At 54.5% G+C, this 11,694-nt stretch overlaps 1 protein-coding gene across 12 annotated transcripts in view; it reads right to left on the bottom strand.

The window, feature by feature from the left end:
- Positions 1–3,048: 3,048 nt before the first annotated feature.
- CEP164 (centrosomal protein 164) overlaps positions 3,049–11,694 on the bottom strand; it is a 74,712-nt gene continuing 66,066 nt past the window's right edge. For 10 of the 12 annotated variants that reach the window (XM_070473526.1, XM_070473528.1, XM_070473529.1 and 7 more), the window contains 13 exons: positions 11,506–11,649; positions 10,988–11,071; positions 10,811–10,879; positions 10,311–10,486; positions 9,815–9,941; positions 9,346–9,374; positions 8,682–8,871; positions 7,623–7,730; positions 6,962–7,076; positions 6,219–6,563; positions 5,399–5,465; positions 4,593–4,715; positions 3,049–4,428 (listed from right to left, as the gene is read on the bottom strand). In XM_070473526.1, the coding sequence (XP_070329627.1) occupies positions 4,332–4,428; positions 4,593–4,715; positions 5,399–5,465; positions 6,219–6,563; positions 6,962–7,076; positions 7,623–7,730; positions 8,682–8,871; positions 9,346–9,374; positions 9,815–9,941; positions 10,311–10,486; positions 10,811–10,879; positions 10,988–11,071; positions 11,506–11,649 (1,674 nt within the window). In that variant the 3' untranslated portion in view covers positions 3,049–4,331. Of the gene's footprint in view, positions 4,436–4,592; positions 4,716–5,398; positions 5,466–6,218; positions 6,564–6,961; positions 7,077–7,622; positions 7,731–8,681; positions 8,872–9,345; positions 9,375–9,814; positions 9,942–10,310; positions 10,487–10,810; positions 10,880–10,987; positions 11,072–11,504; positions 11,650–11,694 lie in introns of those variants that run through there. The other 2 variants (XM_070473531.1, XR_011490008.1) reach the window with 2 other exon arrangements.

An 11,694-nucleotide genomic window follows, 5' to 3' on the forward strand; every position in this document is an offset into this window, starting at 1 on the left:
AGTGGTGTCTTATCCATGAATAGTTGATAGTTGCTATTGTGAATGGGGGAAAGTCAGGAATACCCTATGTCACCATCTTGGTGACATCATTCCCCTTACTATGTGTTGAACACTGTTCTAAGAACTTTACATGGATTAACTTTGTTAATCCTTGTAACAACTTTATGGGCTAGATACTCCTATTTTTAAATATTTTTTATTTTTAAATTGTAATAGTTGATTTACAATGTTAATTTCTGCTATCCAGCAAAGTGACTGAGCTATATATTTCTTTCTCAAATTCTTTTCTGTTATGGTTTAAGACAGAATATTGAATATAGTTCCCTGTGCTATATAGTAGGACCCTGCTATTTATCCATCCTATATATACTCATTTGCATCTGTAATCCCGAACTCCCAATCCCACAAATCTGTTCTCTATAGATCTGTGAGTCTGTTTCTGTTTCAGATAAGTTCATCTATGTCATATTTTAGATTCCACATATAAGTGATATCATATGGTATTTGTCTTTACTTCATTTAGTATGACAATCTCTAGATCTATTCATGTTGCTGCAAATGGCATTATTCCACTGTTTTTATGGCTGAGTAGGATTACATTGTATGTATGTACCATATCTTCTTTATCCATTCATCTGTTGATGGATATTCAGGTTGTTTCCATGTCTTGGCTATTGTGAATAGTGCTGCTATGAACATATGGGTACGTGTATCTTTTTGAATTATAGTTTCGTCTGGATATATGCCCAGGAGTGGGATTGCTGGATCATACAGCAACTCTATTTTTAGTTTTTTTGAGGAACCTCCGTACTATTTTCCATACTGACTGCACCAGTTTACATTCCCACCAACAGTGTAGGAGTGTTCCTTTTTCTCCATACCCCCTCCAGCATTTGTTGTTTGTAGACTTTTTAGTGAGGGCCATTCTGACTGATGTGAGGTGGCACCTCATTGTAGATTTGGTTTGCATTTCTCTTAATACTTAGTGATAATGAGCATCTCTGTTTGTCTTTGGAGAAATGTCTATTTAGGTCTTCTGCCCGTTTTTCAACTGGGTTATTTAGTGTTTTGTTGTTGTTCAGTTTGGCTAGATTTTGCTATTAACCCCATTTTAAAGATGTGAGAATCAAGCCACAGAGAGGATAAAGTGGGAACCTTTGATTCACACTTGGCACTGCATTTAAACCTGAGCAGGACCCCTCAAGAGCAGGTGCACCTCTCCTCCATAATGAAAAGTGGCGTTACACTGCCCTTCCCTGGGCCCTCTGTGTATGTACCTGCTGGAGGTGGCCAAGTCAATCCGGGAGGCAGGAGAGGAAGATTGGAGATGCGGGTCCAAAGGAGGAATGAGGAGGTGTTCCAGCTCATCAGCACTGCTGAGGGGCAGGTGCTCCGTTTTTTTAAACCATCACTTCCCTGCCTTCCCCGAAGAAGCTGCTGGAGGGACAGGCAACAACAGCTGCCAGCACCCCTCCCTACCCCAGCCCTGCGTTAGGCCACTGGATGAGGCAGCTCCCCACCCAGGGCAGACCTCTCAGTCACCAAATCTGAGACAGTCACCCTGCTTCATCCCTGGACTGTGGATTCGGGTTTCAAGCTCTTGACCAGGAAAAACGCAGGCCCAGAAAGGACCTGTTCAGGTCACAGAGCTTGTAAATGTCAGAGCAAAAAGTAAACCAGGTGTCCAAAGGCCAGGATTATTTCCCCACTCTCCATACAGCTATTCTGTGTGGAAGCTTCCATGGTAGAGGGGCTATAATCATGCCCAATGCGTCTCCCTTAAGAAAAAGAGGAAATAAACATATCACAGAAGAGCTCTGGGAAACTGATCCCCACAGTAGGAATGGCCCTTATCCCATCTGTAAAAGGGAGTCAGAACAGTTTCCCTTTTTTTTTTTTTTTGGTATTTGCATAAAATCTCCAGAAAGAAGTGGTATATTTGTTAACTTCAAGATGGCCTATGGATGCACTGACTTTTGTACTAGTTAAATATGAAGCCATGTGAATGCAGAGCCTGTTCAAAATAAGTATCTTTTTAAAAATACTCTTTCCTTAAGCCCCAGTCAGGACTGTTCAGGTCTGGTCTCACCTCTGCTGCACCGACTGTACCTTTGGCCTCTCCCAGAATCTCTCTGGGCCACCTCCTCCGCTGTGAGTGGGCTGAACCAAGTCATCTGCAGGCTCCTCTCAGTACCTTCCTCCCTCCCATCCTCAGAGCATCTCAGACTCAAAAGTCTAGGTACCTTTGTCTGTCTGTCTTTTAGGTTGGTTTTCTTTTGCAAGTCCATGAAATGCAACCTTCTCAGCTGGTTCTTCTGGCAATTTTGTTGCTATAAATCTAAGACCACACAGGCTATTCACACCACTGGAGCAGGAAAAAAAGCCAGGTGACTTTGCCAGCTTAGAACTTCATGGAGCTCACCTCTGTCTGCGTGAAGAGACAGGGTCGAGTAGCCCCTGGGAAATGGCATGGTGAGTCTCCACCTGGTAGGTGGAGCTAGGGGGTGATGAGGGAGAACAGCACTGCTCCAGCGGGACAGGGTGCTCTGAGGACACACACATGAGGTGTGAGGCTCCATGCTTGTAGGGAGCTTCAGGCATTTAAAAGTCCTCTGAGCCCTGATTTTCTCACTCACAGAAATGGAGCTGAAACTAACTACATCACAGGTTTGTTGTGATTAGATTCGATACTGAGGTATTCTTTTTGAAAAATATTCTATGCGTGTCTTTGCTGCTGCACGTGGGCTTTCTCCAGTTGCAATGCATGGGCTTCTCATTGCGGTGACTTCTCTTGTTGCAGAGCATGGGCTCTAGAGCACAGGCTCGGTAGTTGCAGTTGTGGTTCACAGGCTTAGCTGCTCCGCAGCACATGGGATCTTCCTAGACCAGGGATCCAACCTGTGTCTCCTGCACTGGCAGGCAGATTCTTTTTCACTGAGCCACCAGGGGAGCCCTAGCTGTTCTGTGACTATTCATTTCCTTCCCTCTATTCTTAAGCAGAAGGAAGCAAAGGCCTTCAAAAAGGAGAAGACACATTCACGCAGCTACTGTGTGGCAAATGGACCTGCAGAGATTTAATTGATGTAGAAAACACAGGATTGTCACCAAAGTTGGTTGTAGCACATGAGCTATTCCCAAAGCACACAGAATGAACAAAATGGACATCCTATGTGGCAGACTGATGCCAAAAAAGGACCTGCAGGTAAACAAGCCAATGGCATCTTAATTCCTTATAGAAAGAAACAAGGGGTGGGATGGTGGAGAGGTGGTTTCTAGGCATTGGAGAGGAACCCCCACAGCTTTCAAGATAAGAAAAATGGGGGCATTTAAACAATGGGGCAGATGTTGAACACCCCAGCATGTCCCCTCAAGGGGCCCGCTGACATGGGAAGGGTGGCAGGGTGCTGTGCCAGACAGCAGGCACAGGCCCAGCCCCTCACCTCCTTCAGAACAAGTCCCCAGGCTCTGAGAAGGGGCGGCAGGGGTGGCACAGGCAGAAAAGACAGATGGAAACAACACACATATATACCCGAGGTGATCCAGGAAGACAAAACCAAGGGAAGCCCTCCTGGTCTCTCCCTATGGCTCACTGGCTTCCTGGAAGCTGGGTGCTTGAGACCTGAGAATGTAGCTGGGGTGCTCTGGGGAGGAGCCCCAGGGCGGGGGGAAGGAAGTGCCCCTGAGGAAAGCCCAGGACGAGCAGAAGGAAGACCGGTGGCAAGACTTCTGGGGCCAGTGTCCAGCCACCGCCCACAGGGCTCTGGGCCCAATCCTGAGATAAGTCAAAAGGTGAGACAGAGTGCTCAGGAAAGGGGACAGTTTAAAAAAAAAAAAAAAGCTTGATCTCTACAGGGCTGAGGTATTAGAGAGGTGGGCCCTGGTCCCAGAGTACAAACATGCCGGAGGGGGCTTTGTTCTGGGGAGTGAGGGACCACACATGTGACCCTGGGAGCTCCAAGCGGGCCCCACGGGTCCAAGAGACTGACTCCACTCCCAGGGAGTCCCCTGGCCTCTGAAGCAGGAGCTCCGCCAGCACCACCTCTGTCTCCTGAAGGCGCCCCTGTCCCAGCTGCCCCACGTCAGTGTCGCCAGGTTCATGCAGAAGTCACACAGGGTGGCCTGAGATGTTACAGTCTAGGGGTGGCTTACTGTTCCCAGTCACACCATCCGTTTCCCCTGGTCCCCCATGGTTCCTCTAAGTTCCAAGTGAGGCAAGCAGCACAGAGTGGGGCCCGGGAGAATGCTTTATCAGAGGGAGTAAAGTGCAGGCAGCAAGTAGGGCACATGGTCTGGGTGCAAGAGAGGCCAGGCTGCCCCCCCGGCTCAGCGCCTCAGTAGTGATAGATCTTCAGTCTGTTGCTCTCATCCAGGTCCAGCTGCAGGAGGCTGGAACCAGCCGCTGGCTTGGGCACCGAGGAGAAGAGAGGTCTGGCCACTAGATGAAGGAGAACTCTGCAGTCAGCTGAGCATGGCTGGGGAGCAGTCACGGGCCAGACGGGACCCTCCTGGGACCCCCACCCCCACCCCCCTAGGGCCCACCTGCACGGCAGAGCGCGAAGGGATCAGGGTTTGGGAGGCAGCTAAAAGGATACAACTTGGGGTCGTTCTTGTAATGCTCTAGCCACTTTTGGTTAGCCGCGGTCGTGTCCTGCAAGTTGGAGATGCCCACCTCGGGGACTCGGGAATAGGGACGCTGCAGGAGGCGGAGCTGCTCACTGCAGGGAGGGGAAAGGAGGCAGGAGCCTGGCAAGAGTGCCCCTCTGGGGTGAGGAGCATCCATTTCCAAAAGGGAGGAGGGTGGAGCCCCCACCCTGGGTGAATGTGCCGGACTTCAGGGTTCCCACGTCAGCCTGTGGCCAGCCAATCTCATCAGCAAACACTTTCCTCTCTGTCAACTCAAATACCATCCCAGCATTAGCTCCCAAGCTGGCCAAAGGGTAAGAAGGGCTGTGCTTATGGTTGGGGGCCTGCAGGGACACATCAAGGGGGGTACATTTGGCAAGGAATAAGATGAAGGGGAAATTAATAACAGGTTTCAATAATTGCCCATCTGTCTCCCCTATAGGGAGCGCCCCCTCCCTCCAGATGTTGCTCAGCAGGTCTGGGGGAAGAAGGGAGCCGTGCGCAGCAGACAAAGAGCTCAGGGCAGAGACGAAGGCCTCACTCCATGGCCAGATCCTATTTCTCCCCAGGGTGCCACCGGGTAGCTTCCTCATGGGGCTGGCTCAGGTAAGGCCAGCCTGGCCCCAAGGGGACCTCAGTGGCTTCATGGCCTGGGGGACCTGCCTAATGTCTGGGTGCCGTGACAGGGCCTTCTGGTCCCTTTACCAGGTCCCACCTTCCCTGGGAGCTGCAGCTGAACGGCATGGCCCCACCCTGAGCCCACAGGGAGGCTTACCTGGCAGACACATAGCCCAGCCTGTTTTCCAAGGGGGCAGGGCCACTGCTCAGGAACGGGATGCCAGCTGGCAAAGTGTGAGGGAGGCATTCAGAAATGAGCAGCAGTTTAGCCAAGCCAGCCCCCTCTCGCCTCCCCCCACCCAGAAACTGCAAAGGCAGTGCCCTAAACCAAAAACCGGAAAAGCTTCTGAGGTTGGAGGTGAGAGACCGATGGTACCCAGTAACTGTCCTACTTATTTCTAAAACTGAAATTACTTTTCCGTTTGGGTCACGACAGGAACATAGAACCTTTTCCTTCAATAACTGTTTTTATGGATTTTCACATTCCTCAGCAGGGCCATGAGACCAGAGGAAGCCACATACAGCCAAAGGGCTACAAATCCCGAAGTCACAGACACGGGGTCAATTGCTCACTCCCTGGGTCCCCTGTAGAATATTACTTAACCTCTGAGTCTGTTTCCTCACCTGTAAAATGGGGATAAATAGTGTGGAATAACCTCAGAGGATTATTATAAGGACTCAATGAAAAACCATACATAAAATGCCTGGCCCATAATATATAACACACAAGATGGCAGCGACCACAGCTCTGACAAATGACCTCCTTAGGTTCAGCTGAGCTCTAAAATCCATCATCAAGGCCCCATCAGGTAACCCGTGCTTGACCCAGAGGGCCTCCAGCCACAGGGCAAGCAGCAAGGTCCTCCCAGGGACCCTCAGTGTCCGGGGGCCATGCCAAAGCTGGGAGTGAGGGGCAGGCAGAGGAGGGAGGTGGGGAGGCGGAGCCAGAACTGCACACAGCCCAGAGGGAAGCTTACTTGGAAAGTACTTGCGCCACTTTTCCACCAGGAAGTCGTCCACAGTCTGAGCCACAGAGGAAGAGAGCCTGGGGCCCAGCCCCGGGTCCCAGGTCCACGGGGCAGACGTGGACTGAGCCAGGGACGAGACTGAGCCCCGGGCCTGGGAGGGGTGGGAGGGAGCTGGGGCGCTCCTGGAGGCCTGGGTGGGGGGCAGCACGGGCATGGAGGTGAAGAGCGGTGGCGGCTGGGTGTTGAGGCTGCCCAGGACGCCGAGCACCCCATTGAGCTGGCTGCTGATACTCTGCAGGGAGCTGCTCAGATAGTGGATCTTGTTGGGGATGGTGGGGCTCGGGGTCAGGTTGCCTGAAAAGGGAAGAGGCAGAGGGTGGAGAACGGCCTGCCCGCTTCCCTGTTCCTCTCAACAAAAGCCTCACGGCTTCAGTGTTCCAGAGCGGCTCCAGGAAGAGGCCCTCCGCCCCTGTGCAGGTCAGAGCGGCAGAGGGAGAAGAGACTCCCAGGCAGCAGCAGGGGAGGGAAAGGCCAAGAAGGATGCTTCTCTCGCTGCACGCCCCCTGTGCACTCAAAAGGCCGCCTCTGAGCCTCGGGGCCCTGCACACCCAGCCGGCTCACTCCGGCCAGGTCAGTTGCTGACCATTTGCTCCAGACCGGCATGGCAGGGGGGGCCCTCTCTTGCAGGGCTGTGGGGAGGGGCTGCATCTCTGGTCCCCGTGGACATCCCAGTCCTCCCCCCACCAACTCACGGCGAGGCAGGGGACAGGAGTCGGAACTGTCACTACTCCCATCTTCCAGGTCGCTGAGGTCAAAGGTTACCACCTTCTTCAGGGGGGGTCCTCTCAAAGTGTCCTCATCTGAAGCCTGGTGGGAAGACGCAGCAGATGAGGATGGCACCTGCCCTGTTTTTCTGCCCTCGTGACAGCTGAGGACTTGGGTCCCAAGTTCTGGGAGAGACACAGGCTGCCCTGCAGATATAGGCAGTAAGCTCACCAGAGTCAGGCAGGCCCCCACCCTCACCCCAGTAAACACTCCCCACGGTGTCTTTCCAGCTCCTGCTGCGTCCCCGTCTCAGGCATCCAGAGGAAAGCCTACAAGGCCCAGAGAAGGGAGCGAAACCGAGGAGCCTCTATTCCTGGCCCTCAAGGCACACCTCTCCTCGGGCACCAGGGCAGGGCCAGTCCTCTCCTGAGAACCTTCAGCAAAAAGATCCAAGTATGCTCAGGACGTCTCGGCACAGATACCCAAACCCCTAAATGTGCTTGACAGTCAAAGCTGAAGCCACGGCCACTTTCAGAAGCCCCAAGCCTACTGCCAATCCTGGGCCTAAGCTGCCCCGACATGGGACCCAAGAACCCCCACCGAATCCCAGGAACAGAAGAGGGAAGCTGGGGCCAGGCTGGGCTGCACCTCTTCCCGGAGAGAGGACTCCAGCTGATGCAGCTTCTCCTCCTCCTCCTTCAGCAGGTCATGGCCTTTCCGCATGGCCAACTTCATCTCATCCAGGTGCCTGGTCTCCTGCAGCCAGGGAGGAAGGGGAGGAGAAAGATGGTGACTAACCACAGGGGCACATGCAGGAGTTCCTGCTCTGCCGTTTGTTGGCTGGGTGATCTGAATGAGTTTAAGCAAATTCCTGAACTCTGGATGTTCATTAAAAAAAAAAAAACCTTTTCATAGGGTCTTGAAGATTAGATGAGATAACGTATGCTATGCACCCTCCACTGTGCCCACACCTAATAAATTCTCAAAACAGTTACTATTAAACAAATGGTTATTATCATCATCACTGTTCTACCATTACTACCCCCATCCTCAACAGCAGGGATTCAGCAGAGCAATTCCAGGCCCTGGGGGTGGAATGCAGATGCCCCTGGAAGGCTACCCCTCCATAAGAACTGACCTCTGACCCTCTGCTGCTCCCCAGTCAGACTTAGGGGCCACAGGGCCCAGAGTCCCTCACCAGCTCTGAGCACCATCGGAACTCTAAGGGACCAGACAAGCTGCCAAGATCCTCACGTGGCAAAGATGTGTGATTCCACTAATAATAACCATGAAGTTGTCTCCTTTTCATTACAAATTAGGGTCTCAGAGAAGGAAAATGGGGAACTCAGGCTTATGCTGAGTGTGCTCAAAAGATTTTCACTTATGAGCAAAGTCTGGAGTGTGATAGAATGGCCAAGCAATGTGGAACTTCTAGAAAATGGGAACACCACTACAACCCCGTACATCGTCTCTGGTTCTGTGAGGCCCAAGTGACTTCCTCGTAGAGAAAGCATTCTGCACTGCCAGGTGAGTGCAAGGAGCTTCCATCCTTGTGGTCATCCATAACCTCCATCTCCTGTCTGGTCTCCCTAGACTTGTCCAGTGACCCTGGGCCTACCTGACCACTCAAGGGGAGCCCAAAGGGAGGGCCAGCTTCCTGCCCCCGGCCTCCCCCACGTGGCTGAGTTCCCCCCTGGGGCTCCTGACCTCCTCCAGGTCCTTGCACACGTCCTCCAGGGCCGTGGTGCCTGGTAGGTCTTTGGCCACCTCCTGGCGCCAGTGCTGCTGGGCAGCCTTCAGAGCTGTCTGCCGCCTCCGCATGGAGCGCGACTGTCGCACCAGGAAGTCTTTGGCGTTGCGGAGAGCCACCCCCTCAGCAGAGACGTAGTGCCGAGCACTGCAAGAGGACAGGGCAGGGGGTGGAGTGGGGACACACGCTCTGTGAACAACTGCTGTGGGTCACGAGCACTGTCCCAGCAGATGTCCAGCCTGAGCACAGACCACAGGGCTAGGAGAGCATGGGGATGCCGCTGCTTGATACCCACAGTGTGCAGCACGTGGGATGAGCACTCCAGTCCTCCCACCCTGACCCAGACAGGGACCAAGCCTGAGGCCTCCTGAGATGGCCAGACTCTCCTATCAGCCTGAAACCTCAAGCAAGGGTCAGTACATGCTAGCATGTTGTGTCAGTGATCACCTTGGGCACCTTCCTGGGTTGTCACAGAAGACTCCTCAGTGCCCCAGCCCCTATCCTTGAACCAAGCCCCACTGGAGACCATGGGCCCACATCAGTCCCTGCCCCTGAGGCATGTCCTCAACTCAATGATTCCTGGATCCTCAACCCAAAATAGGACAGGTTATTGGAACGCACCTGTCCAAGGATAAGGCAGTCTCCTTGCTCTGGGAAGAGAGAGAAGGATACCTCTTTAGTCTGGTTGTAAGACACACAAATGAGCAACTGAACTGAACTGAAGACACACGCAGTAGAAAACGCCCAATGAATGTAACAACATCAGATAACTACAGGCTCAATGGATCCCGAAGTCCCTCCTAGTGGCCCAGACAATGGTTCTGCCAGCCACTGAGCACCAGTCACTTACGGATTTAATTTGACTGATGGAGAAGTAGGGCTAGAAATGATAAGAATAGGAGACTAAAATCCTAGGCAGAATAGTCAGAACCCCCTTCCTGGAGCCCCCACCCCCTCCTGGAGCCCCTCTCCTACCCACTTTCCCCTGCTGGAGCCCCATCCCTCCTGGACCTCAACCCCTCCTAGAGCCCTGCCCCCCGTGGAGCCCTGCCCTATTCCAGCCACCCTGACCCTTCCAAGAGAAGCTCACCGTCCAGGGGGATCTCCTCAGGTCCTCGAGGTGGAGATCGGGCTCCAAATGTGGGGAAGCATTACTGTCCTTTACCTCCAGCTCTTTCAACAAGTCCTGCTGCTTCTGAACTTTGACCTCCAGGTCACTGTGATGGGAAATTGGGGGGGGGGGGAGAGTTGGTGAGGCAGGGTCACATGCTGAAGCAGGCCTGGCAGCACCTTTCAGGACTCCTAGCGGGGAGGGGACAGAGCCATCTCCATTCTTTCAATCCTGCCAAAGATGCTGAGGCAGGGCTGGGGCAGGGACAGTAGAACTAGGGGACCCAGGCTAGTCACAGCCTCTTAATCCACCCTCCCACCCCACCCCCGCGCCAAGTCCCTACAAATCTCAGCCACTCCGCCTGGCTCCACCTCCGCTTGCTAACTGGACCACGAGGAGACACAGCTCCCGAGCAGCAGAGGTCAGAGGGCAGGCGGGAGGCACAGGGGTGGCGGGGCGCAGGGGTTCAGACCACCTGACATGCTTCTGCAGCCTCTGACTCTGGGCTTGCAGCAGCTCCACCTGGGACTCCAGCTCCAGCTTGCGGGCCTGAAGCTCCTCGAAGATTCTTCGGAGCTTCTGGTTTGACTCCAGCAGGTGGGTGTGCTCCTTCTTGGCCTCCTCCAGGTGCTGATGTGTGGCTGTGGCTTCCTGGGGGCAGAAGGAAAGACAGAAGGACCTGGAGACGTGGGAGGGAGTCGACGGGGTAGGTACAGAGCAGACAGCAGCAGACACCCGGGAGCACTCGTCGAGAGGCTGGACCCCTCCCCTCCCCCTCCGCGCGCACATGGCAGATACAGGCCCTGCCCCTTCATGGCCCCGCCCCCCGGTTGCCGAGCTGATCCCGCACAGAGAGGCAATCTGTGGGATGCTAGCCAACAGAGTTTGGAATCCAATTCCCCGGATAGACCAGGGGAATGAAGGGGTTGGGGAAGGAAGTGCAATGAGGGAGGACAGGAGGAGAGGCAGACGCACCTCGCTCTCCAGCACGACCTGCCTCTGCACGTCGAGGAGCTGTTGCTTCTCTTTCCGGGCCACCTCCTCCTGCAGGGCACAGAAGGTCTGGCCATCTGGCCAACTCTGGGCCTCTCCTGGGGGAGACTTCCAGGTCAAGGGTACCTGAGAGCCTGTCCTCTGCCCCTACTCCCGCACCTGGACATCCAGCTGAGCCAATCGGGCCTTGACATCCTTGGTTCTGGTTTCAAGTTCCGCCTCTAAATCTTGGAGCTTCTTTTCCTGCATGGAATGTAGGTGGCGAGAGAAATGGGAGTGCAGCCAGCGCCCAGGCCCGAGCTGAGGGCCTGAAGGAGTTCACGACCCTGTGCCCCACACCACGTGCTCCAAGCTGGGCTGGGCTCCCCCAGCAGAGCATCACCCCTTACTTATTTGGGGGGGGGGTGGGGGTGGAGGTGAGCAGAGGCAAAGACACCAATCCCAAGGCCCGTGGTGCACTGACCTCCATTTCTAGTCCTGGGGATGCTCCTTGGCCCAGAAAGCAAAAGAGCAAGGATGCCCCAGCTTGGGGATGGGCAGCGAGAGACCTCCTCACCCATGAAGCCGTTAGGCCCCACCCCGCCGTGGTGGCAGTGCCGGGCCCCCAGTACTCTTCTGCCCTGGGTAGAGGGGTCGGGGAGGGCGGGCCCCAAGCGACTGTCAGCAAAGAGGCCCACCTGCTCCCGGTGCCGCCGCCGCAGGTCCTCCAGCTGCCGGTCCTGTTCCTGCCTCACCGACTCCAGCTCTCGCTCATGGGCCCTGCGCAGGCGCTCCAGCTCTCCCGTCAGGTGCCGCAGGAGCTCAGCCCGCTGCTTCCTCTCCTGACGGAGGGTGGGGCCATCAGTGGGAAACCACGGTGGCCCCTC

This window comes from Odocoileus virginianus, chromosome 10, assembly GCF_023699985.2.
Source record: "Odocoileus virginianus isolate 20LAN1187 ecotype Illinois chromosome 10, Ovbor_1.2, whole genome shotgun sequence".
NCBI classification, from domain to species: Eukaryota; Metazoa; Chordata; class Mammalia; order Artiodactyla; family Cervidae; genus Odocoileus; species Odocoileus virginianus.